The following is a 27424-nucleotide window of genomic DNA, read 5'->3' as shown; positions in this document are numbered from 1 at the left end:
GCTAGTCCTTTGAGTTCGAGTATCCCAGTGCTTGTCTACTTCTCAACCCTTCACGGACCTGCTGCTTTCAAAACGTTTGCTTCATTCATATACCCCGATGCCTGTCCAGTAATGCAATTCATTCCAAGGTATCCAATCCCAGATAAGTTTTTGAAAGAAATAGACAGGAGAGTATCTCAACGCTTTATATTATTTTTATGCATAAATATCTGGGATTAATTAATAAATGTTATTGAGCTGAAATGGTAAGCTTTCTTGTCATCAAATCATAGACTTGATTGTTTCATTTCTGACGAATACAACTACGTACTAACAATATATGGTAATGAAGGAGAGTCAACGTTATGGAAGCAAGTTAATACAAGGTCGAGAAATGAAACCAAACCCATTAAATAAAAGCAGTTAAACCAACCCTTTCCATTGCTTTTCTTTGAAATCTTCCCGCTGACAGATACCTACCACACTGAAGGAGCCCTCTCAACCCCAGCCAGAACTAAACCAGCTTAGTTCAACCACCTCTAGATAGTAACGGTGCACCGCCTCTCTTATTTAATGTGGTTCCCTATTTATACAATTACAGCCCCAAGAAACCTTAACCATTTATATCCAGCTCTGTCTTTGAGCCAAGACCAGCTAGCAAGACTCTGTTTGATTTGTTGACAAGTAAGAAATGGGTTCTGTTTCTTCATCAACTGTTATGGCAGAAAAGATCTCTTGGTACTGTGCTTTGTTGATGGCACTAATGCTGGTTTTGAGCTGCTGTGAAGTGAGCGAAACCGAATTGTCCACGGTTGGGCACCCGAGGTTTTTTGAGAACAAGCCATGCGATGAGATTTATGTGGTTCGAGAAGGTGAGACTTTAAACACTATTAGTGAGAAATGTGGGGATCCTTATATTGTTGAGGAAAATCCACACATTCATGACCCAGATGATGTTTTCCCTGGCCTGGTCATCAAGATTACTCCTTTAATCGATAGGTATACTCCAGATGATGTATCATCTCCGATGAGATGGTTTGTATAATTGCTTTTAAATGTTTACCTTTATGTAATCCTTGAAGACACAAAAACATGGAGGGAGCTGTGTATATTTCTTCTCCTCTTGTGCTTAGACACTTGGTGGTGCTCCAGCTTGTCCTCATGAAATCAATGGAAGAAATTTTTTTACAGTGTCAATATTTACAGTAGGTGTACCGTGTCAGCAAAGCTGCCTAGAAGAGGTGTGCACTTGCACTGTTATGCATGCACAATTCTTAAAAAAAGGCTTACCAAAGTGGGCTGATCCTAGCAAAGAAAAAGTGATAGATAAAAACAGGTACAGAAGGATCGGCCTGGTCACTGAGAAGAGCATGATGATGATGGGCTCTGCTCAATGCTCTGTTTGGCAGTAAGAGAAGACAACCGATTGCATCCATCATTAATTAATCTATAGTATAATGAAACAATACAAAAATATAAATAGATAAATAAGAAACGTTGCTACAAAATAAAATTGAGGAAACAGAAAGGATTGACATTTAAATTGGCTAAAATGATCAAAAGAAAAAAAAAAAAAAAAAGAGTAGAAAGGAGGGGTGGAAAACACATATACTCAATGTTCAAGGTTTTGATAGATGACCATTTCCCTATATACTCAATGTTCAACATAACTTTAATGTGTATGGTAAATTTTGTCTTGTAGCTCCCTTTAGGATGGGTTTTCGAAAAGTGATGCTACATATCAAGAAAGTTTTATCACAAAAGAAAGGAATAGACCTCAATGGCAATGTGTGTGGTTTTCGTCAAGTTTCTGGGTATTTATTTTCTGAGCCTGTGTGTCTTTGTGATGTCGTGATGTGTATCATTTTCCCAGTTGGAATGCTTTGTGGTGACTACGATTTTTGGGGCATAAAATATACCATGAGAATATGGAGGAAACAAGCTAACAGAAAACTGTTCCGATGTGAAATGGTAGCCCGTCACTTGACAACAAAAACATAAATAGAATCGTTGCTTGTATGAAATTAATCGCATGGTTTGTTCTGAACTAAGACTAGCTCTGAAACAAGAAGAAAACAGAACACAAGCGTACATAGAACAGCCAGGATTCTCATTGCCTGTTTCCAATATAAACATGCAATACCTGGGTCGAAGGAGACTAACAGATTTAATTACAATGCAGCTAGCGCTGCCTTCCATAAATCTCAAATCTCACCAGTTCCAAGAGGCTGCCTTGATGTGTCACCAGAGGCCCATGCTTGATAGTCCTTTACAAGCTGCAAAATTATTAAAGCAATTGATGTCACAAAAAATTAACCGTTCCTGATGAACAAATACACAGGAGGAATAAATCAATCCTAGATGATGGTGGCAACATGTAGGAGCAGACGAATCAAACTGGTATATCCAGGTTATGGAGGCAGTTTTACATTGTTGTAAGAACTGAATCACCAAATCGTGCTTCATTTACCAATTGAAGAACAAGATTTATCAGACAGGAGAATTTCGTGCAGAATTCTGAAAATGATCTTGAACTGTTAGTATATGTTGCTGGGATTTGTTCTTTCATCTAATCCCCTAATTGATATCTGCTTTTAATAGCCATATGGTTTACATGAAGTCATTTTTCATGGTGCGAGACGAGTGGAATTCAGCCTGGATCAGGAACTTCAAGACTCACCCAAATAGTGAACATGCAACTGATGCAAGGGTTTAACCAAAATGAGGTACTAGGCGGGCAAATATCAGAACTGCAACTAGTAACAAGCCTATTTCATTCTTCATAGGATAATTTAATTTTGATTTCCTCAAACCTGTGCCATAAAGCGGGGAAGCATAAGCCCAAGTATTTGTTGAAGGATTTGGGCACCAGTCGATTCTATCGCTTCAGCTGGAATGGCTCTAATTGCAAAAGGAACCTCAATGCTAACCTAGAATGAAACACAACGAGTTTAAAATTAATATTTGTTTACATATATGACCATGTCCAATATTGAAATCATTATAAAACACTGCGCCACAAGCAAAGACAACTTTGTCAAGTACCTCAATTACTGCATCTGAAGTAAGTCGTTGCATTGTAGAGTTGCTTGAGTTGCTACTGCATGAAATTTGGTTCACCATAGAAGCTGCATTCCCACACCAAATTAGTGTCAAAGCATTCCTGAAAAAAGCATTTAGAATAATAAATTTAGAAATTTAATTGCTAACTCTACTTTGTACATGGATTTTTTCCGAAAGAAAATCTCTCATCCTTTGCATTGGTTCAGCCAAAATGATCGCATGTTCCTGATAATGATTTTTGTCACGCACAGCAGTTAAGGTTTACAGAGAGATGCTATTTTCACCATGACAGTTGAATTATTAAAGTTTCCCTAACTTCATCAGCTAAGCTGCAGAAGTTAAAGACATGGCTTTGCTGGCATGTTGGTGCCTTATTGCCAATCACTGTCCAGGCTCCAAGAACACACACAAGCAGTGGAGTATAGCCAAGGACAGAAGGTTATTAAAATAAATCTCAGAAACCAGTTTTTATGAGATGGTAAACCACCTTCCTCTACTCAACTTAATAATACAGCATTTCCAGTATTTTCTCGCTATGCCTGAATTGTAGCCATTCTACAAATAAAAGCCTGGTCAACAGTAGCCATTTTACAGCAAGGCCAGGCTAAGTATGAAAAACATTCTGAGAAGCACATGATGAAATTTAGTTGCTGAGCATTTCATTCTGTACAGTAAAATTTTAACAAATCAAGTGTTGCAACATTTCAAAGATGTATTTTCTACCTTCCAATTCCAAGCAAAAGAGAAAAAAACGAAGGACAGGGCATCATGTACTCCTTCGCTAAAACCATGGTTTTGAAACTAAAGAAAACCATTGATTTACAGCATCCATCCAATCATACATTGAAACTAACGTCCCATTAAACATGACACTAGTACACATTCTTACACCTATAACGCAAAAAAATAACGAAACCAGACTTATACAAGGTATAATAAACAAGTCAAACCTCAAGAAGACAACTATCATAGCAAGCATTGGCCAATAATGACAATTACACTACCACCACATTTCAAGCCCATCATACAAAAACAGAGTCAAAACCCTGGTCTAGCACACAAAGAAATCCAAAATCAATCCATGTTATTCTTGCCAGAAAACCCAAATAGAAACCCTTACCGTCAAACTTCTCATTCTGCGCAACGACAATCGGCGAACCTTCAAGCTGCCGCAACCAACAAACAAGCAAACATCGGTGCATAACACCATGTAATCCAAAACTTCATATACAAACTCAAAAACAACAAATGCAACAATAACAACAACCAGTGTATTATTATTACCTTACAGGACAAAAGCTTAATGCAACAACCATTAGGCTGCTCTTCAACTCTAACAAGCAAAACAGGACAAACCTCAAACGCAAAAAACTTGAACCTATACACGTAACACCTAAACGTGTTGTCGTCTACCCTCTCTATCCTTTCCGCATCCAGCACTGAGTACTGACTCGCTGGCAAACTCATATACTCCACTGCAACCTCAACATAAAAAAACCATTACAAACTCAGTTTCAAAACAATCAAAATTAAAACATTTGTAATCTTTAGCTTAAGAAATTAATCCATCCTAACATTACCTAGAGGGCGCCCGAGTTGCCGGACCGAAACGGACTCTCTACGTCTGGCAATGAATTTCGCTTTCGGGGCGGAATCAGCCGAAGCACGAAGCGTGCATTTTGGATATTCAGTTGGAAAGAGTTGTTTGGAAGTGAGGGGATTTCTAGGGTTTCTGGATCTGCAAGAAATTGAACTTAGGCCTATTGTTGCCATGAAAATACTGAAAATTCAAGGATTGCAAGCTAGAAGAAGATAAAATAGAAGTGTTGTCTGTGCTGGTGATGGATACGAGGGCGAGTGGTTATGCGGATAACGAGGCGCAAGTTAGACTCACGTGGTTACACTTTCCTAAGCTGCACAGGAAATTGCCAGCAGGTGGTCATGGCATTGATTGTGGGCCAATTTTTTTTTGCTTGGCAAAGATTACTTGGGGCGTAGGATAAAAAAAAGCCACGTCAATGCTTTACTAAGAAGCGCACATGGCGTTAAATCTTCATCGACACAAAACAGTTCGTTCAAAGCGACCCCGAAGTATCTCCCCTGCAAGCCTTTTTGATTAACCCATAAATTAATCAAAATCTGAATCTAAAAATCGAAAGAGATTTAAAAAAAAGTGGAAATCAAATTTCAGGACCGAAAACTTTAATTCCATTCAATGAAAGAAAAAACCTACATCAGATTCATTCAGATCAGAATCTAAAAAGACTTTACATAGGACAGAAGCACTAATTAAACAGAACCCACAAAAAACCCAACAAACCCTAGCCGCTAAGAGCTTGTAAACTTGGTAACAGCCTTGGTCCCTTCAGAGACAGCATGTTTCGCAAGCTCTCCAGGCAAAACCAGTCTGACAGCTGTCTGGATCTCCCGAGAAGTAATGGTAGGCTTCTTGTTGTACCTTGCAAGCCTCGATGACTCTTGAGCGAGCTTCTCAAAGATATCGTTGATAAAACTGTTCATGATACCCATTGCCTTGCTGGAGATCCCAATGTCAGGATGGACCTGTTTCAGGACCTTAAAGATATAGATCTTGTAGGTCTCGACGTTCTTCTTTGACCTCTTCTTCTTCTTGTCAATCGCTCCTTCTTTGGGTATCTTCTTCTCTGCTCTTGGCTTCTTCTCAGCTGGGGCTTTCTCTGCCGCCGCTGGCTTTTTCTCAGCCGGCTTCTTCTCTGCCTTAGGGGCCATTTGGGATTCTTGAGAAAGAAATTGAGAGAGTTTCTTTAAGAGAGGGTAGTTGAGGAGGTCTTTTCGAAAGATTTGATGAATGAATTAGGTATTATGTGGTTTTTTATATAGGGAGAGGAAGTGAGTGGTGATTGGTTGGTTTTGGTGAGACGCGGATTGATGACGTGGATGGTTGGTTTTTCGGGGGTTTGAATTGACGGTCAGATGCGGTAACTTTTGAAGACCGAATGTCAGGCACGAGGAGGAGTACAGGCCCAGCCCAGCTGTTTGCATTAGTCATTACACTGAAGGCTATGATTAGCAAAGTCGGCCCAACAGTCGAATAATAGGAGGGAAATGGGAGATAAGGAGAGGATTGATGATTTGTGAACAGCCATGGCAAGACTTCGGCAAGGAAGATTGCATGAATATACAGCTTGAGTTGGAGTTGCAATGCTCGGTTAGACACTAAAAATAGATCAGCTGGGAAAACGGAGCTTTCGATGTTTTCTTTATAGGGTTATCGACCATTTACTCAATCTTTGATTATTGTTGATTTCAAAGATATGTTGCAAGGTTTGGGTGTGTAGATACGTCTCAGGCAAAGTGAAGGGACACCCCCTAAGGTTGACTGTCCAGTCGATTCTCTAAAATATATGCCATTTTTGCAAGATATCAGTCTTCCCTTTTGGAGTTTGTCGATCGCATTATGTGCTGTTTTTCTTTTATCCAGAATTTTGCTCAAATTGAGAGCTTTTTGCAGACGCGGGCACATGTGCAACTTGTACCGGATGTTCAGATGAGTAGGTCCGTGGTGGAGGAGAGTGTCCATGAGCGGAGGGCCAATTGTTGAAGTGATCAGAATTCAGAGCAAACTCCACACTGTAAGGAAGTTGAAATGTGAGCAATTGAAAACAGAATAAATTGTGGCAAAGGTTGAAGAGGCCAATGTCAGTGCTTTAAGTGAATGAGTAGCTGCTGCTCGGGTTTTGTCCATTCATTGCTGCTGTTTTCTCTGATATTATATAAAAATATATGATTTCCATAGATCAAAGAGAGAGTAAGTAGATAACCTACTACAAAGATTGAACAGCTAAGTTAACATGAATCATCAGCTACAATATACAGCAGAAAACTTTTCATTAGAGATCGACAAGTTCATGATCCTGTACCTAACGACAGCTTGAGATGGAGAGTCGAGACCCAGCGAGTTCATGAACTCTCTTGTTTCTTTCTTCCACAGAGCATGTATGGCGGCATTCTGAACGAAAACATTTCTTTCGCAAATTACAATTTGCCCTACTAAGCTCAGCAATCGAATTACCTAGACTAGTCTTAACACAATACGTTTGCAGAATGGAAAACCACGCCCCCTCCTTGCAAGATCACAATCAAAGAGCACATGACCACGATGCTCATTTGCATCACCTCAAGGGGAACCAAAGGATAAACAATTCTACCTCTTTTGGTATTTACCAATCCTTGATTATTGAGGACTGCCAAGTACCGAGCAAGAGAATACGTAGTGACCAGGAATATGAAAACTGCTCCAAATCAGTTTGTGTCCTTCAACCTTCTGCCTTTCCCACTCTGATGAAACCCAAGCACTTCTTGCAGAATACTCACCACTAAGATTTATTTCCCACCCAATACTATCTTGATTCAAGTTATGTGGAAGGATCACCCCATAAACAGCTCCACAAGGCTAGATCCAGTCCCAGCCTCTGATGATTATCAGGCACCTTTACCAGTACTAAAAGGTTGCTGAATTACTTCGAAGGTTTCTAAACCCCACCAACGAAGCTCCATTGAAATTCTTAATCCCAACCAGATCAGGCCGATTACCCAGCCTTCAGCAATGTGTTATTAGAAGGAAGCTCGTCGGTGTACAAAAACAGAATCTAAATCAAACATTTCCAATGGTTCTCCGTATGAAATTGAAACCATTCGAGAGACATCATAGATTACCAGGTAATTCCACAAAATTTAAACGAAAACGAGCAAAAACTCGATCCAGTCAAACAACTACCTACAAAACATCTCCTACAAAACGATGTAAAACAATTCTACAGATACCAGAAATGAACAAAACCACAAGGGAAAAACTAAAACAGAAATCGTCAAACCCAAACTAACCTTAATCAATCAAAACAAGAATTGAATAAAAAATGAGACAGCACAAGCAGGAATCAACATCATTCAAACCCAGTAATCAAAGAAAAATTATGAACAAGATTCAAGTTTCTTTGATGAAGAGTAAACTTCCTGCATCAAATCCACTAAAACCTAAACCTATGCTTCAACAGAAAAGCTATTTCATAGATCATGTCACCTACAAAACACCCAAATCCAGAACCCAACAAAGCCTAGCGCGGCCTATGAGCTGGTAAATTTGGTGACAGCCTTGGTCCCTTCAGAAACAGCATGTTTCGCAAGCTCTCCAGGCAAAACCAATCTGACAGCAGTCTGGATCTCCCGAGAAGTAATGGTGGGCTTCTTGTTATACCTAGCGAGCCTTGAAGCCTCTTGAGCAAGCTTCTCAAAGATATCATTGATGAAACTGTTCATGATACCCATAGCCTTGCTTGAAATCCCAATATCAGGGTGGACTTGTTTCAAAACCTTGAAGATATAGATCTTGTAGGTCTCAACGCTCTTCTTTGCCCTCTTCTTCTTCTTGTCAATCGCTCCTCCTTCTTTAGGCAACTTCTTCTCGGCTCTTGGCTTCTTCTCCGCTGGGGCTTTCCCTGCTGCTGGCTTCTTCTCAGCTGGCTTCTTCTCCGCTGGGGCTTTCTCTGCTGCTGGCTTCTTCTCAGCTGCCTTAGGAGCCATTTCGAGATTCTAGAGAAGACGGGACTACCTTTGTTAATTGGAAGAGAAAAAATTGAAAATTTTTCGGTCAGAGGGTTGGTGAAGTGGATTGGGCTACTTGTTTCGGTTATTTATATAGAGAGTTTGGGAGAGCATGATTGGTTAGGTTTAGGTCGCCGCGGATAGATGGCGTGGATGGTTGGATTGGCGAGGGACTTAATGGACGTCGGAGATGGTTTCGGCCTTTTAGAGCGATCAAATCCTTGTGTAGATTGATGAATTCCAACTTGAAGAGGAGTCCAGGCTGGGTTATCGACAGTAGCACTGGCAGTGGAAGGGCCTCGATGACCCAAAAAGGCATAAGTTATGATCAAGTCTGTTTATTATTAAGAAAATGCTGTGTCCAGTTCATTCAAATCTTGGCCATTCAGCTTGCTGTTTCAAGGTGAGGTTTTGAATCGATAATAACAAGCCATGTAGTCAAGAGATTGAAATATTATTTCCACTAAGCATTTAAGCCGGCAATTAAAGCTTCATTGTTTCGACGGGGCTCCTTCTGATTTCCACTAAGATCAGAACCTAAACCTTTACATGTAAAATGAAAGACTAATACAGAAAAACCCACAAAACATTCTCATATACCCTAGACATGGCCACCTACGAACTGGTAAACTTGGTAACAGCCTTGGTCCCTTCAGAGACAGCATGTTTCGCAAGCTCTCCAGGCAAAACCAGTCTGACAGCTGTCTGGATCTCCCGAGAAGTAATGGTAGGCTTCTTGTTGTACCTTGCAAGCCTCGATGACTCTTGAGCGAGTTTCTCAAAGATATCGTTGATAAAACTGTTCATGATACCCATTGCCTTGCTTGAGATCCCAATGTCAGGATGGACCTGTTTCAGGACCTTAAAGATATAGATCTTGTAGGTCTCGACGTTCTTCTTTGACCTCTTCTTCTTCTTGTCAATCGCTCCTTCTTTGGGTATCTTCTTCTCTGCCCTTGGCTTCTTCTCCGCTGGGGCTTTCTCTGCCGCCGCTGGCTTTTTCTCAGCCGGCTTCTTCTCTGCGGCCTTGGGAGCCATTTGGAATTCCTGGAAAAGAGAGTGAAAGTTTTTTTGGCTAGGAGATGGTAAGCAGGTGATTTTCTTAAGACTTAATAAAACGAAGGGTTTGTGATGTGGTTATATAGGGAGAGGAGGTCAGTGTTGATTGGTTGGTTTCGGGAAGACGCGGATTGGTGACGTGGTTGTAGGATTTGTGGGGATTTAAATGGACGGTTAGAGATTGGGTTTTGATTTTTGGGTTTCGCGGGCTGGTTAGGGTGTAGCGGGAAGTGGCTTGGAATTGGGTTTGTGAAAATACTGAGCCCTGGAGAGGAAAGATTCTAAATTTTAAACGTGTTCCTTTCTATATTTTACAGTGTGAGCATTATTCGAAAAGAAAAATGGAATTATCCGAATTAAGTTGGTAAATAAATTTAAATTGTAAGTTATTCAAAGCAAATCTCTAACAGGTTTAGGCCTGGAAAAGCATCAAGAGTCTTGAGATTTCCCCAGCAAGCATTGAAATCTTTCTCGACAAATGCTGGAGAAGTTATCCTTGTAAATGCACCGGAGGGACTAGAAAATCGTCAACAAATATCTATGCGGATTGGTTATTGACGAGGCCTCCGTTTTAGGCCTCGAAAGATTGATGGGTAGGTATTCGAAAGTGACCTTTTGAGAGTGGATTGAATAGGGATGATTATTTTCGGTTCGATTCGGTTTTTATCAAAAAAAAATAATTAAATTGAAATTTTTTTAGAAAAAAAACGAAACCGGTTCAAACCGGTTTGGCTCAGTTTTCTCAGTTTTTGCGGTTTTGGCTCAGTTTTTCCGGTTGGTTCAGTTTTTTTCCGGTTTGGCTCGGTTTTTTTCCGGTTTGGATTCGGTTCGGTTTGGTTCGGTTTTTTCTGTTGTTTGCTTATAAAACCGAAAGCGAACCAAACCGACCGATTTTTTCAAAATTTTAATCGATTTAATCAGGGTTTTTTTTCGGTTCGGTTTTTTTAATTATTTCTTTTTTGATTTTTTTGATTTAATCAGTTTTTCAGCTTTTTTCCCACCCCTATAATTGATGATGGGAACCGTAAAACAAGTCTACTGTTTAGAATATAAGATCCTTCGACGTTAAATTAGCAATACACGGTGAAAAATACATCGAATGCACGGTATATGATTGATGTATCTGTCCAAGTGACCCCGTGATATGGGTTAAGACTATTTTTTCAAGAATAGACCCCGAGCCCATCTCTTGAGGTTTTGAGCTGGAGAGATCATTTAGAATACCGTGCCGAATGAGTTTATTGACATGGTTTTTTCCGTCTAACTCACCTCCTTCAATATTATATTAAAAATATAACAATTATTTTATTTCTTATAACATAATAAAATAAAAATTCAGACAAGTGAAGTCTATGACATGATCGCAAGTTTAAGTGAACTGATTAAGATTAATCTAGTTTTTTTCCTTTTTTTCTCCTGCACATGCACCTTATGCATGAGCTATTGCAGGGGCACACGTCTGGAATTTTTATGGAAGCTCGTGAACCATTGACCCTTTAAGTCTAGGAGATTGGGCCCTTTTTTCTTTAATTTCTATGCATTACAATTTTATTTTTGTTTCCTCACCTTTTGTTTTTAATTTCATCAATTATTTTTTTGTTAATTATTAATTGAGCAATATAATTTGTTTTTATTTGAATTTTTTTAATTATTTTGATATTTTATTGATTCTTGATTTTATAAATATATATTTTATATAAAAATTTATATAAAAAAATATTAAATCCGGCTGAATTCAAATCCATCAATTGCGGTAAAATGTATATTTAAAATCATTTTTCCATGGTAAACAGGTGGTGTGTTGATAGTTTTGATAAGTATTGGGCTTGTGATGTGCTATTTGGGAGAGGTGGCGAGTGTTGAACGGTTGGTTTTAGGGTTACGCGGATTGGTGACGTGGGTTTGTGGGGATTTTAAATGAGCGGTCATGGATGATACCTTATTTATTTATGCATCTACGACCAAGCATCTGCCTTACGTGCCCACATCCCCATAAACACTCTGTTGCAGCAATAAATAAATTAATCTGCCCTCTCTTTCCTTTTTTTTTTTTTTTTTTTTTTTTTTTTTTTCATGGAACTAGATTGATTTTTAAAAAGAAAGCACTCAAAAAATAACAATAATAACGTGGTTGGTTCTAAACTAGTTGCCCAGATGAACTTTTCAGACAATATAACTTAAGACTTATTTGCTGGAAAAAAAAAAATTTAATAGTGAATTATTTTTTGATATTTGATAGTGTAAGTTGGAAATTATTTTTTAGTATTTGGTTATGTTATGGAAAATAACTTATTAATATTTTATTTTTTTTAAGTTTATTAAAATAATAAGGAATAAATATTACAAATTAAAAAGTTGAATGAGAATGAAATTGAAAAAAATATATAATTTCATAAATTATCTCAAATAAAATAAATAATAATCAAAATAATAAAGATCAAATCTAACAGATAAAAAAATTAAAAGATGAAGAAATTAAAACAATAATAATTACAATTTCATGAATTATTTTAAATAAAATAAGTAACAATCAAAAAAATAAGAACAAAATTTGATAGATAAAAAATGTCAATTAAAAAAATAATAAGATAAAAGTAAATAACAATCCTAAAATGAGGACTAAAGTTAATATAAAAATCAAATTTTAAGGGATGAAATTGAAAATAAAATATTCAAAACAAAATATATATAACAATCAAAAGTTTGATGATCAAATTTGATATAATCAGCAAATAATATGACATTTCTAAATTTTTCATAACTTTTAGAAAGTGTTTTCTGCCCAAAATAAAGAAAAATATTTTCCTAAAAATCAAGTTAAATTTTTCTTTAACTGAAAAGTGTTTTCCATTAATCAATTTTTCTAATAACAAACAAATAAAAAAATATTAAAAAGTTATTTTTCATCAAATAAACAAGGTTTTATTTACAACGTGGATTAATTGGACTGAATGATTAGAAAAATACACTTGTAGTCATCATCTCTCCCCCTGCTCTACTAAAAACGTGAGAAAGTTAATGAATATCTTTTTTCAACCCAGATAAATTATTTTTTATTTCCATTTTTTTTCAAAATTAATTTTTTATATTTTATCCTCAGATTTTTTAACAAACATTCCAGTTATTTTTAAATTGATAGAATTAGTAGATTATATCAAAAATAACTTTTATAACATTTAATTTTTAAACATAAAATGAACAAGAAAAAATAATTTTCTTATTGATTTCATTTTTTTCTCTTAATTTTCTTTTTAGAATTTTTTTAAGAGTGACCCAAGTTATTTTTATACTTTACAAGTCAGCTGTTCACGTAAAAACTAAAAACAACTCCAGTACAGCACTGTCAAGTGTCAAGTGAAGCATTTGACTTTTTGTGTGCCCACGTCCCCACGGACACCCTCTTGCAGCCAAAAATCAATTTTTCTGCTCCCTCTTTCCTTTTTTTTTTATTTTTATATGGGACATAACTAATTTTTTCAATAAATAAATAATTAAGCATTCAGAATAAATAAATAAATAATGTCGTTGATTCTAAACTAGTTGCCCAGATGGAATTTTTAAACATTATAACTTATTTTTAAGGTGGGTTAAATAGATTAGAGGATCTCATAAAAATAACTATATTATTAAAAAAAACACTTTTATTCACCGTCTATTTGAATAATAAAACATTAGAGAGTATGGTTGAACTACTGAAATCACATCCATAAAATATTATTAATCTGTTTTTTTCGTTTAAACCTTCAGCAACTTAATTTTTTTTTTTTAAATCGATGTTTGATGTCATGTTGCTTTTTAGAATTGTGCTATACAATTTTTATTTTATTTTATTTGTGTTGGGTGATATATCAGTATCACTGATTTGGTTTTTCTTTATCGGTTTCAATATTTATTATTGAATTTGTTGAAAATAAATCTCCATAGTGTTTTTTACTTGTCTTATATGATTTTATTTCAATTATATAACTCAAGTTGAAAGTTTAACTTGGAAGGTGTTTAAGAGTGGTTACTTTTCAAAGTATTTTTAACTCGAAAATACATCGTTATAATTTTTTTATTTTTAAAAAATTATTTCTGACATCAGTACATCAAAATGATATGAAAATATATAAAAAAAAAAATTTAAACAAATAAATAAATTTTAAATTTTTTCAAAAACATTTTTAAAACGTAAAAATAAACAAGACCTCACTGGCCCTAGTTGACTTGTGTCGGGATTTCTTAGTACTTTTTTTAATTGATTTTTTTTTTATCTCATCATCCAGCTTTTAGTTAGTTGGAGATTTGGCTTTGTATTTTTTAATTTACTTTAGATGAGTTATCATTATCTTATGACCAGACTTATGAGTTTGATATGTTGACCTGATTTATATTTATAGATTTTTTTTTTATTTTCACTATTCAATGACCTGGGCTTATTTTTTTCTAGTTTTTTTTTAATTCTACCGTTTAATATTAAGTTAATTAAAAACTAATATTCATAACTTTTTTTATTCTGCCTTAAAATAGAGTTATTATGACCTTTTAGATTAAGTTTTTTCTTATGTGTTTCAACACTTGATTTGATAAAGACAAAGCTTTGTAATTTTTTTAATATTTTCTATAGAGTTACTATAATTTTATAACTTGTGTCGCGAGTTTAATAAGTTAGTCATGGTTTACTTGAATTGTTTATTTTTTGATTTTTTTTTAATCTATCATTTTTCAGTTTCATCATTCAACGCTTGATTTGTTAAAAACCAGATTTCATTTTTTTTTTGTTTTTTTATAAGGCTATCCCAATTTCATGATACATGTTACGGACTTGACAGGTTAATCCGAATTAACTTAGATAGTTTTTTATATTTTTTTTCCAGTCCAATCATTTAATATTGATTAGAAATTGAAGTTCTTAACTTATTTTAATTTATTTTATATAAAATTACTATAATTTTATAAATCGGGTAACATCTTTTTTTATTATTATTGCCATGATTGAACATTGTAATTTAAAAATGAAATCAACTCAATGGTCGATTATCCAGTTCACTAGCGTCGCCCTGTTCGATCATGGTAGCACTGCTTTCAAGTGATGCAAAACATGGGTAAAATCTATCATAGAAGAGGGCTTGGAAAAAAATCACTCCAAATTTATATTTTTAGAAAAAAAAAGATGAAAGAGGAGTTAAATAAGTAAACAAATAATGTCTGTATTTGATCTTGCTATCCACATACTACAAGTCCAATTACTGTTCGAAACAACGTCGTCTAATTTAATAAAATTCACTGATTGATACTGTTAATTAAAAAATTAGTATAATAGTATTATTTTAAAAAAATTAATGAAATAATATATTTATCTTATCATATTTTTAAAACATGATATGATATTTATTAAATATTATTATTACTAGAAATAATAAGATAATTGTTACATTTCAAAAAATAATATTTAAATATATCATGCTTTGAATCACAGAAAACTAACTCTATTCCTGATAATAAGTTGCAACATCACTTTCAAAATACAAGACTTCCATGACATGAAACGTGGCTAGAATTTATTAGGTAAATCATGTCAAGATGATGTTTGGTATTGTGCTTTAAATAAAATTAGGTAATTAAATTGTTTTGATGCATTGATATAAAAATAATTTTTAAAAAAATAAAAAAAATTATTTTAATACATATTTAAATAAATTTTTTTAAAAAAAACAACTATAATTATATTTTTAATCACCTTTAATTAGTTTGCAAGTGTGACGTATTAATAACCATTCAACACTTGCAAATTTCATTACGTAGCTCATGACTTCTCATTCACGAAGCAACGAAGCAGGTAGTTAGATTAAATCATTTCAAAATTTAATTGAAGTTACATGTATCAACCGTCATGCTAATTAAAATTATTTAATTCATATCAAGGTTCATAAATGTTATATTTAAATAAATATTATGATTTTAAACTACTAGATTAATTAAAAATTACAGTTTAGAATTTAAAATAATGACATCTAGAAATATGATATTTCATATGAATTTTTTGCTGATATGTTAATTTAAATTTTATTTATTTATTTTGAATGCTCATTTTTCATAGACCCTGTTTGATATTGTATTTAAAAGTATTTTTGAAAAAAAAATATATTTTATTTTTTATTTTATTTTAAATTAATATATTTTTGATGTTTTTAAATCATTTTGATGTGCTGATGTCAAAAATAATTTTTTAAAAATAATAAAAAATATTATTTTAATATATTTTTAGAATGAAAAACACTTTAAAAAATAACCACAACCAAGAAGAGGCAATTTTCAACAGTGGAAATATCTCAACTGAATCCCATGGTTTCCATGTACTTCCCATTTCCATATCATTCCATATCAAATAGATTGAATCCTGTCTGGTATTTGTTAGCATGTATTTTAAAAGTATATCTAGCTATGAAAAAAGTGTGTATTTAAAAAGTTTATTTAAATTTTAAAAACATTGAATTTATATATTTTTTTAATACCTTGCATTAATTTTAATGTATTAATTTTTAAAAATAATATATATATATATATATATGTATAAAATAATTTTTTTACATTATATAAAAAAGCTTTAAAAAAATACTTCACACCATCGTATTGAACACGTGCTGATATTACATTGTACTGCCCAAGGCTATGTTTGTTTCCCGGAATTCATTTTCGGGAAACTACTTTCCAAACTTTCATGTGTTTGTTTGTCATTGGAAAAGTTGGTCAACGGAAAACACTTTCCAGCCAAAGAAAAATTTGGCTTGGTTTACAGGAAAGTGTTTTCCTGTAAATTTTGGGCGGAAAACACTTTCCGGAAGTTGTGAAAAATTTAAAAATATCATATTATTTGCTGATTATATCAAATTTGGTCCTCAAACTTTTGATTGCTATATATATTTTGTTTTGAATATTTATTTTTCAATTTCATCTCTTAAAATTTAATTTTTATATTAATTTTGGTTCTCATTTTTATAATTATTATTGCTTTTCCCTTATTATTTTTTTTATTCAAATTTTTTTTGAATCAAATTTGGTCTTCATTCTTTTGATTGTTACTTATTTTATTTGAAATAATTTATGAAATGTTAATTATTATTATTTTAATTTCTTCATCTTTTTTTTTTAGATTTGATCTCTATTATTTTGATTATTATTTATTTTATTTGAGATAATTTATGAAATTATATTTTTTTTCAATTTCATTCTCATTCAACCTTTTAATTTGTAAGATTTGTTCCTTATTATTTTAATAAACTTGAGAAAAATAAAACATTAATAAGTTATTTTTCAGCTCATTTTTCATAATATAACCAAACACTGGAAAGTGTTTTCTAACTTATTTTTCCATATATTATCAAATATCAGAAAATAATTTACTTTTCTAAAATTTACTTTTTAAATAAGAAACTTTTCTGGGAACAACCAGCGGCCAAAATTACATGTTTGTACCTTGAGTTCTAATAAACTCGTACACGCGTATTCGACGTAATCAAGTTGATTATTAAACTAACAAAAAAATATTAAACGACGAGAAAAGTTGCAGGTGAAATCGCTTGTTCAAAGAAAGCTCTCTTCCCTGTTATTTTTTAAAACCTAATCTCTTCTAAGTAGTGTTAAGAATTATATATTCAGGCTGATTTTTATTTGAAAATAATATTTTTAATATTAAAAAAAAACTAAAATTTTATTTATTTAAATATTTAAAAGAAAATAAAACATTTAAAAAATACAATTCAACCGGTGCATCTCTCCCAGTCTGTATCTTGTTCAGAGATGATGATGGATGCTGTGGGGAAAAAAAAATCCTGGAGCAGGGATAATGTTGGACGCTGTGAAATAAATACCTCGTGCAGAGATGATGTTCGGTGCTATCATCAACTCAAAATAAATAAATAGATAAAAATTATAAAAGGTATAACTTAACTGGTCAGATTCTAGATTTGTTTTCTAGAATTCATCGATTCGAGTTCCACAAACCTCAGGATCATTGGAGACTTACATGGTCGTTAACTTCAGGGCCCGTGAGATTAGTCGAGGTACGTATAAGCTGATCCGAACATCTATATTAATTAAAAAATATAAATAAATAAAAACTTTGTTGTTGATAAATCCTGTAGTCCAAAAACAAAAATGTACTGTTGCATAATACTTAGGGTATTTGTTTTTTATTTTCAATCTTATTTTTTGTTAAAATTTAATTTTTTAATTTAAAATTATTTTTTTATATTTGAATCTTTATATTGATATAAAAATAATTATTTTTATATATTTTAAAGTAAAAATAAATATTTTCTACCCATAATTTTTTCAATGTTAATAAAAAAAAATAAAGATATGTTAAACTTCCTGTGGCCGTAGCCACACTGGGCCTGGAAAAAAATAATTTGAAGTTTTTTTAAAAAAATAATCAAAGTTTAATAAAATGATGGTTACACGTTGCCCAAACACACACCCAGCCTTGAAAAGGCACTTAAGCGCCAATTTTTTCAGTATGTGTAAGAGAGTTGGTTTTATAAAAACACCGAGGGGTAAGTGAATTGTTTATGCCTCTGTTATTGTGTTTAAAATATTGTTTTACATTTGTCTTGAAAAAATAAAAAATTAAATTTTTTTAAATGTATTTTATGGTTCTGATATGCTTGTATTATAAATAATTAAAAAATTATTTTAATATATTTCAAAACAAAAATTATTTTAAAAAAACATTTTACTTCACATTATTGATTACATTTAACGGACAAATATTTAAAGGAGCTACCTTCCAAACATGGTTGCAAGACCTCACTAGTTTAGCAAGTCACATTAAACATGGTCCAGGTTGGATTAGTGGGACACTTTTTTTTTCAAAAAATAAAGTTTGGATTAATTTGATTTAATCCATCCAATTCACAACCCAAGTATTAAGTTAAATCAATTCCACCCTAATAACTATGCTTAGAAGTGCAATGAAGGGTCTAGAATTCCTCAGTAAATGTCTAGAGGGATCGGGTATAAAAATACCGAAAGATCCTGGTTTTTTCTCACACATTTCTTTAGATAAAAAGTTATATTTTGAATGTGTATTGTTCAATGTCATGATAGCTTTTGTATTTGCAAACTAAAAAAAGTTAATAATTTATAAAAATTATAAATTATAACATTTTCCTAATTAAAATTTCAAAATATAATCTATAATGGAACCATATAAAATTATCGTTGATCAAATAAATCTTCTTAAAACCATGATCAAGACAAAACACAATTTCAATAGCTTCCCACCGCATTGCCAAAAGTAACTTCAAAATTCTTCTACTCTTTTCAAATAAGTCGAGAAGGGAAGCACTAGTAGATAAATAATTTCTGATATTTTTCCGTAAGTGAGTTGAGAAAACAACGATTGTTTATGAACTATATTTAGGTGAAATAGTTTTATTTAATAAAAAAAGTTGATATTAGATATTTTTGTATCTTTAAAGTTCGTGAAAAAACTAATATGAGCTCGAGTTGATTTTTAGATTCGGTTTGATTTCAGTTTTTTGAGGCCATAAATTGATTTATCACGGTTCTTACGATGTTTAATAAGTTTTTTGGGTGAAAAAAAAGTTTTTGGGTAAAACAACTTAAGCCCTAGTTTTTCAGCCACCACAGTGGTCTGAATGTGGACAAATCATAGTTGTCCACCCCAGTTGCAAAATAAAATAAAATTAAAAGTTCAATCACGCGGGCCTTGACAAAATGGACCAGGCGAGCTGGCCTTTGCTCTTTTTTTTTCTAATTGTTTTTTAAAAAAAACTTAATGATTCTTTTTATGGTTTTTTCTCTAAAATTTTTTAATTTATATCTAAATCAGTATTCCTCCTCTTTTATATTTTGTTTCGAGAGTCCCTTTTAAATAACAATTATTTTTTTAGTTATGCATTTAAATAGAGAGAGAAAAGTGTCATTCACACAGATTTAGACCACCAAAATGAACTATATTTATGTCAAATAGTTTCATTTGACGAGAGAAATTTATATTATGTGTTTTTGTAACGTTAAAATTCGTGAAAAAACTAATATGAGCTCGAGTTGATTTTTAGATCCGGTTTGATTTCAGTTTTTTAAGGCCATAAATTGGTTTATCACGGTTCTTACGATGTTTAATAGGTTTTTTGGGTGAAAAAAAGGTTCTTGGACAAAACAACTTAAGCCCCAGTTTTTCAGCCACCACAATGGTCTGAATATGAACAAATCATAGTTGTCCGCGCCAGTTGCTAAGTAAAATAAAATTAAGAGTTCAATCACGCGAGCCTTGACAAAATGGACCAGGCGGGCTGGCCTTTGCTTTTTTTTTTTCTAATTGTTTTTTTTTAAAAAAACTTAACGATTCTTTTTTATGGTTTTTTCTCTAAATTTTTTTAAATTATATCTAAATCAGTATTCCTCCTCTTCTATATTTTGTTTCGAGAGTCTCTTTTAAATAATAATTATTTTTTTAGTTATGCATTAAAATATTTTATATAAATTGAAATTATTTTTTAAAATAAAAAGCATTTATTTTTTAATAATATTTTTAATATATGCAGCCTTGCATATAATTTTTTTCCTTTGATTATTTTTAATAAATTTTATATGTGTGTCAATTTTTATTATAAATTAATTTTTATAAATAAATTTATTAGAATAGCCGGGTAAATGACCCATATTATAATGTTAAATATCCTGGTCTATATCAATTTATTAGTTTTTCCAGTTTTTTTTTTGGATATGGTTAATGACTTTTTTTATGTTTATTTATATAAATAATTATTAATTTATTTGATTAGATGTTTATATGAGTTTTTTAATTTATATTTTGATTTTTTTCTAAATAACCTATATACCTAAAGGTATTTTAGAAAAAAATTATGACCTGCTAAGTCAACTAGCTAGTTTATAACTAAATATTGCGGGGTTTGAGCTACATGCCTACTTGCCCACGTTCAATGCGAGATCTGCCCAAACTCGCGATCGTCCGTTACCATTGACCCTGGTTATTCGATCCAAACGATTGCTTTCCACTCAAATATCAAGTCCTTTTATTTATTTCAACAAGCTGTACATAGCTACAGTATGTTTGGCAGGTTTGCGGCTATTTCGGGTCTCTTTAATAAAATGATTGTGTTTTTTTTAAAAATATTTTTTATTTAAAAATATATTAAAATAATATTTTTTTATTTTTAAAAATATTTATTAAAATTAATACATTAAAATGATCTAAAAACACTAAAAAATATTAATTTTTTTAAAAATATTTTTTTAAATTTTTTCAAAAATCTTTTTAAATTGAAAAACAAACATTGCACATAATATTTTTTTAAATATTTTTTATTTAAAAATATATTAAAATAATTTTATTTTTTTATTTTTAATATTATTATGTTAAAATAATAATAAAATAATAATTTAAAGTTATTTTTTAAAAATTAAACGGTGCCTAACTATGCATGAATCGAATTGAACAAAATAATTAATTAAAGGAATTGTCATGGGATTTAAAGCAAACTTTATGGACCAGGAAAAATCGGCAAGACTTTTTTATACACCGGTAATAAAAATTACGATGGCAACTAGGCACAGGGCGACGGGGGAGAGACGGGGAGGAGGAGAACGAATCTCAGTTCTCATGAACTACACGGAACCACAGTTTTCAATCGTGGAAATATCGAAACTGCAGTTCCCATGGTTTTCAGATAGTCTCCATTTCCACATCCGTTTAATATATACATTATTATTATTATTTATTTATATGGGGATATTAAGATTAATTTATATATACCTCGATTAATCTCCACGAGCCCTGAAATTAATGATTATATAAGTCTCTAATAACCATTAAAATTAATAATCTAGAGCTCGAATTTGAATATAAATAAATCCACATACATATTCATATTCGATGTATACATTAATTGCACCGGCCAACTGCATGTATGCATGCACCTTGAGTCCTGAATAAACCCATATACATGTTCATATTTAACCAAGGTGATTATTAAAAAACAAAAGAAACTTCTATTTTAAATACGTTTTTGTAGTTTTTATAGTTGTCATTTAAAAAAAATAAAATTTTTTAAAAATATAAATTTTAATTTTTAACTAAAATTTTAAGATGAAATTTCAACAAATTTATACAAAGTTTTAGTATATATTAATCAATCAAATATCTTTATATCCATGATTGAAATAAAAAATAGGTTCCACTACAATACTTCTTAATGGATGATGGCTAAAAGTATAATTTTCATGTATTCTCTAATCTAATTAACCCATCTTATAAATAAGTTATATTGTTTAAAAATTCCATCTGGGCAACTAGTTCAGAATAAATGACATTATTTATTTATTTATTTATTTATATATTTATTTATGAATGCTTACTTTTTTAAGATTATTCTAGTCCCATGAAAAAAAAGGGAAAGAGGGGGCAGAGAAATTGATTTATGGCTGCAACAGGGTGTTTATGGGCACACAAGAGGTAAAGGCTTGGTACTTAGCTTCATAAATAAATAAGGTAGCATCCATAATTTCACTTTCTGATACTGAAATTAGGTACAGCTGTACAGTGCTCACAATTCAGTAACAGCATTTCATGTGTACCCTAACGGTAAAAAATCCGTAGAAAAAGTAAAAAGTGTAGCGGATGGCAGAAAAAAGGGGAAATGCGCGGTACATAGCTAGCTGAGCAAAAAAAATCAAGGGCCATTACGTGGAAAAAAAGAAACAAAAATAGGTCAATAATTAAAAAAAAAAACACAAGAGGCGAAAACCAATCTAGAAGCGAAACCACCATGGATAAATGAGAGAGAGAGAGAGAGAGAGAGAGAGAGAGAGAGAGTTGTAAATCTGCATTTCTCATTCTACAAATACCACGAGGCACAGGCACCTTCAAAAACCTCTACCAAAGGTAGCGGTGACTCTTTCTTTTTCTCTTTTCCTCTACGCGCATTTTAGAAGATAGTTCCAGCTATTGATTATTTATTTATCTATTGTGTAGTAATTTGATAGTTTCTGTTTTAGAAGATAAGGAGAAATGGAATCGACGGAGTCGTCTTACGTCTCATCACCGGAGCAACCGCAGAAGAGATCTCCTCCACCGCCTGCATCGCCGCCTTCAGGTTTCTCTGATCTAATACGAGCGTTTTTCTGCTCTTTTTTTTTTAAAATTATTTTTCCACACAATGAATAAACGATAGCGGTTTTGTTATTGTATTTTTAGGTTACATTTTGTGCTAGGATTGGCTGCTATGAGGAGTTGGTTGTTTTATTTATTTTTTGCTAAATTTGGATGTTTTTGACTTGAAATTGAAAACTTAGCCCTAGATTTCTGAGAAGAGGAATTTTTAGTTTTAAGTTCTGTTTGGTTGGCGAGGAAGCTGTGGAAAATGAAGGAAAATTAAATTTAAAGTCTAATTTTGACCTTGAAATTAATTTCCCTGCTTTCAGGTCCTGCGGTTCTAATATTTGCGTTTTTTTTTTCAGATTCAGAAGAGAAGCCGACTTATACCAGGTTTCTCGTGTCAAATGCGGCAGCTGGTTCTGTGATTGGAAAGGGTGGTGCAACAATTACTGATTTTCAGTCACAATCTGGAGCGAGAATTCAGTTGTCGAGAAATTATGAGTTTTTTCCGGGAACATCTGATAGGATAATTATGGTATCTGGAGGAATTGATGATGTGTTGAAGGCCGTGGAACTTATAATTGCTAAATTGCTCAGTGAGGTAGTTATTGTGACATATGGTTGGTCTATATGATATGCTGTGTGTTTTCTGCTGTTAATTTGTTTTGTTGGTCAGATTCCCGCTGAAGATGGAGATGAAGCTGAACCAAGAATGAGAGTGAGATTGGTTGTTCCAAATAGTGCTTGTGGTAGCATTATTGGGAAAGGAGGGTCCATTATAAAGTACGAAAACTTCCTTTATATTCTTCTTACAATATACATTTAGGCGAGGGCTCGAAAAGTAAAAAAAAGGAATTATATAATTTATTTTGTACCTGGAAATTTTATTTGGATGTAGTTAGTTAGATGTTGCTAACTGTCTCAAAGCAATGCACTAATGTTGGTCTGTGAGGAAGTGTATTTAACTTTATGAGAAACTGTAGCAACCCTCCTTGGTGTTCAGAGTTCCATCCCTGGAATGAAATACAAATTTTATATATCGATGTATATTTCCTGGTACTAAGGAATCTGCAATCCCCTTTGTTTGAGGGCTGTGGCAAGCTTATGGATGCATCAGTCCATTACCAAGAATTATGCATTGCATTGATTTGGACATAGACCTCAGTTTATGCGTTCTGATTCATGTGCCACACCATCTGAGCTACTTCTGTTGTTTTTTACTTGAATGTTGAATTTATAGTAACTCACATGGAACTTTAATCATTCAATTTAGCTAGATGCATAAAGTGCATACATATGTATTATAAATGCATGAAATTTGGTCCTTTATTTTGTTTTTCATCCTGTCTTTGCTGATTGTGATGCTCTGTCAGGCTATGTTTGGGTCTTGTTCTTGTATTATGGCTGTCAACTATTTTTCTTGTGAGACATAAAATGGGGAATTTTAATTTCTTATTTTGTTTCCTGTAAGATTGTCTAGAAGTTTACCTTCAAATCAAATCAGAGGGAGGAAGTGTATAATGCTGATATCTGCCTTTACTGCAGGTCATTTATTGAAGAGTCCCATGCTGGCATCAAGATTTCTCCTCTGGATACCAAATTTTTTGGATTGACTGATAGGCTGGTTACAGTAACAGGAACTCTAGAGGAGCAAATGCATGCCATTGATTTAATTTTGTCTAAGCTAACCGATGATCCTCATTACTCGCAGACTATGCATGCTCCATTTTCATATGCAGGTGTGACTATTGCCATTAACTTCTTACTCAGTAATGTTCTCTTTTTATTGGAAGAAAAAGCTTCTAGTTTCTACCTTCACCTCTACATTTTTTTTTTCCTATCACGTTTTATTGGTTCTTTATGAATTCATAAACTTAGTTATCCCAATGATTAATGGCAGTATCATGATGTAAAGCTCCTCCCTGCTTTACCCTGGGGAAAGATTTTGGAATGTTCTAAACTGTGTCAGGGTGCCCATGGAAAAGATAATTAGTGTCAGGGGAGGGTTGATTTAGAGTTTGAGTTTGTTTTTTTGTTCAGATGCATATTTTATGAGAAAGATTTGAATGTCCATTGAGTTTTATTGTTATGACTTCAAAGCGCAATTGTATTCAAGTAGCTGTGCTTTGCTGATTATGCTGTGGTCTTTCACTAGTGCAAAGGGTTCTTTCTCCATAAGCATCTTTTAGGAAATTGGCGAGATTTAGGCAACTTGTTAGTCTTAACTCACCTACCAGACTCTAAAGGTACCACTGATGTCTAGTATTAGAGGTTTTTTTTTATCAAATCAGGATCATGTGTTTCTTACCGCATTCATCATTAAGGAAGTGTTGACTTTGTTTTTCTATCAATCTGACACAGTTAATTGGTTGCTATTTATTTTATCTTTGAAAAACTTCTGGTTGTTTGAAAAAAGGTTATGTGGCATGGTTTCCTTGAGGTTTCTGAAAATTTGTTCTATTCAAACCTTTTCTTTTAAAATTTGGTACTTTTTAAGATTCTTTTAACTTGAATAGGTGTTTTCTTCTCTGGTTTTGACGGTATTCAATATGCATGTGTGCTTCCTTATGTTGCTACAGCAGCGTACAATTCAATGAACCATGGGCCGAATGGGGCTGCAGTAAAGTTTCAGCATAACAAGGTTCATCCTATTCTATTCTATAATTCTCTAAGCTTTAACCGGGTATCCTGGTGTTAATGCAGTCTCCATAGTAAGAATTTGATAGTTACTACTTCTATTTTGGAGTGCTAGAACAGATTTTTTCAGTTATGCTGGTTCGCTTATGATTATTCTTTGCTAGCTGATCTTCTTGCATGTTCATGAAATGAAATAAGCCTTTTCAGTTCAAGTTGGCTTTTCCTTTCCTTGTCCTTAGGTTTCCCCACAACATTTGAGCTGCCTTGCTGAGTTTTTATAAAGTTTAAGCGATTAGAAATATTTTTCAGTAATCAAACACAGACATCCTGTCACGCATCTTTGGCCTATTTAGTTAATACTCTAAATTTTTTTCCTTTAAAGGCTTACTCTACACATATAAGTCTGTCTGTGTGGCAACACATACCGGTGCTCATGTCCTTTATATATGTTTCTCTCAGGTTGTGTAAGGTTTACAGTTGGTAGTTTGATACCAATCCTAAATCGGGTATTGTAATATCCATCATAGATTATTTTTCTAGCTGATCCACCTCTTCACATTGGAATTCTATCATTAATATCTCTATATGTTTCGGTGCTGTTCTGAAAACATTCATATGCTGTAGGGATTGTTAAAGAGTAAATTGATTGTGATTGATAGAAGCCTTCTGATGTTTTACAGGATGATATTACCAATTCTGTGACCATTGGTGTTGCTGATGAGCATATTGGATTGGTTGTTGGTCGTGGAGGAAGAAATATAATGGAAATTAGCCAGGTTTTTATACAACAAACGATCCATATATTCTTTGTGTTGCTTCCCCCCCTAATGCATAGTACTCTGTTTTGGCAGACTAGTGGAGCCAGGCTAAAAATATCTGACAGAGGTGATTTCATGTCTGGAACAACTGATAGGTACGGGAATGGATTTTGAGTTAATCAATTTACTCCTCAAAAGTGTGTTCTGAAGTGACAAGGGTTTCAATTCTGTTCTTTTCTGCATTATTCTGCAGGAAAATTACAATCACCGGATCACAGAGGGCCATCCGTGCTGCTGAGGACATGATAATGCAGAAGGTATCCTATGCTTCTGAGAGGGAGACAGATTAGCCATCGAGCATTCTGAATTATTCTCGTTGCAAATTTTTCTGTGGACCTTGCAATTTCTTTGTTTATTTGGTGTTCCCTGAATTTAGTAAGCAATTCAAAATCTGTGATGGAAGGAGGAAGAAGGAATGATTCTTCAGGTTTCTATAGGAAATCCTTCACAGGGTACAAATTCTGTTTCTGGAAACAGTTGTTGGATTAGGCTATTTTAGCTTGTCTGATTATTAGATTTACCCATGTTTATCTCCTTGATACAGTTGTAACTTTTAAATTATTACATGTTTTACGTCTGATATGTTTTCAAAGGATACTTCGCTATAGTTAAAATGGAAATTTGCTGAACCATTTCCTTGGACATTTCAATTTCTGCTACATCTCTTTGTTATGGATGGGCTTGAGCACTGAAACTTATTTTTTTTGGCAATATATTTAGTAGTGCAAGAAATCTAAGCTTGTTTGAAGACCGTAAGTACTTGAATGCTGATACCAGACATGGTTGTCATTATTTATCACCTGTAAGACCTTTCTGATTCTGCATCGCTTTTTAGACTTTACTGATTCTAAGAAGTCACCATTGTATGCAATACTATTAGGACAATCTAATTAGCTTTTTAGAATGTTTGTTGAACGGACCTGAGGTGGTCCTTTGGTTGTAAAGTTCATTTTGCAGCTTCTAATGGCATTTTGGCCGCCTCTGGTGAAGGATCCTAAACCGTGACATTTTGGTAGAGAGAGGTAGTAGTTTCCAATACCGAAGATGACTGGACTTCATTAACCAGGTCAGATTTTTACGCAGGTTTTCTTTTTAGCAGCCTTGTATTGAGGCTGAATTTTTCCCTTGTGACTTTTTTTTCTACTGCAATTATAAGTCTCTACTG

General features: G+C 33.0%; 6 protein-coding genes across 12 annotated transcripts; 2 read left to right on the top strand and 4 right to left on the bottom strand.

Annotated features, from left to right (window-relative positions):
• The first annotated feature begins 314 nt into the window (after nt 1-314).
• Nucleotides 315-1176, top strand: LOC7468456 (uncharacterized). The gene has a single exon (XM_002316370.4). The coding sequence runs from the start codon at nt 671-673 to the stop codon at nt 1022-1024; it is 354 nt and encodes a 117-aa protein (XP_002316406.2). The 5' UTR covers nt 315-670; the 3' UTR covers nt 1025-1176.
• Nucleotides 1177-1977: 801 nt separating this feature from the next.
• On the bottom strand, nt 1978-5025 carry LOC7468454 (uncharacterized). The gene is made up of 6 exons (XM_024609586.2): nt 4623-5025; nt 4327-4517; nt 4163-4208; nt 3025-3107; nt 2793-2909; nt 1978-2255 (listed from the first exon to the last, which is right to left on the bottom strand). The coding sequence occupies exons 1-6, from the start codon at nt 4813-4815 to the stop codon at nt 2184-2186; spliced, it is 702 nt and encodes a 233-aa protein (XP_024465354.1). The 5' UTR covers nt 4816-5025; the 3' UTR covers nt 1978-2183.
• Nucleotides 5026-5227: 202 nt separating this feature from the next.
• Nucleotides 5228-5877, bottom strand: LOC7469475 (probable histone H2B.3). Its single transcript, XM_024609587.2, has one exon. It carries the CDS (start codon nt 5788-5790, stop codon nt 5371-5373), a length of 420 nt encoding a protein of 139 aa, XP_024465355.2. The 5' UTR covers nt 5791-5877; the 3' UTR covers nt 5228-5370.
• A 2073-nt stretch (nt 5878-7950) lies between these two features.
• On the bottom strand, nt 7951-8905 carry LOC127905806 (histone H2B.3-like). The gene has a single exon (XM_052456071.1). It carries the CDS (start codon nt 8599-8601, stop codon nt 8146-8148), a length of 456 nt encoding a protein of 151 aa, XP_052312031.1. The 5' UTR covers nt 8602-8905; the 3' UTR covers nt 7951-8145.
• A 152-nt stretch (nt 8906-9057) lies between these two features.
• Nucleotides 9058-9744, bottom strand: LOC7468455 (probable histone H2B.3). Its single transcript, XM_002315306.4, has one exon. The coding sequence runs from the start codon at nt 9658-9660 to the stop codon at nt 9238-9240; it is 423 nt and encodes a 140-aa protein (XP_002315342.1). The 5' UTR covers nt 9661-9744; the 3' UTR covers nt 9058-9237.
• A 12660-nt stretch (nt 9745-22404) lies between these two features.
• On the top strand, nt 22405-26903 carry LOC7463468 (protein BTR1). Of its 7 annotated transcripts, none has more exons than XM_052456445.1 (9): nt 22405-22591; nt 22705-22802; nt 23167-23405; nt 23481-23587; nt 24350-24543; nt 25384-25445; nt 26122-26217; nt 26293-26354; nt 26453-26903. In XM_052456445.1, the coding sequence occupies exons 2-9, from the start codon at nt 22718-22720 to the stop codon at nt 26547-26549; spliced, it is 942 nt and encodes a 313-aa protein (XP_052312405.1). In that variant the 5' UTR covers nt 22405-22591; nt 22705-22717; the 3' UTR covers nt 26550-26903. The 7 variants fall into 7 exon arrangements, with proteins under 7 accessions (XP_052312405.1, XP_002316405.1, XP_024466790.1 ...); XM_002316369.4 differs by having other exon boundaries at nt 22429-22591; nt 25321-25445; XM_024611022.2 differs by having other exon boundaries at nt 22430-22591; nt 22708-22802; nt 25321-25445.
• Nucleotides 26904-27424: the final 521 nt, after the last annotated feature.

This window comes from Populus trichocarpa, chromosome 10 (genome assembly GCF_000002775.5).
Source record: "Populus trichocarpa isolate Nisqually-1 chromosome 10, P.trichocarpa_v4.1, whole genome shotgun sequence".
Taxonomy (NCBI): Eukaryota; Viridiplantae; Streptophyta; class Magnoliopsida; order Malpighiales; family Salicaceae; genus Populus; species Populus trichocarpa.
The sequence above is the reverse complement of the archived record's forward strand: the minus strand, read 5'-3'. Positions and strand labels throughout refer to the sequence as shown.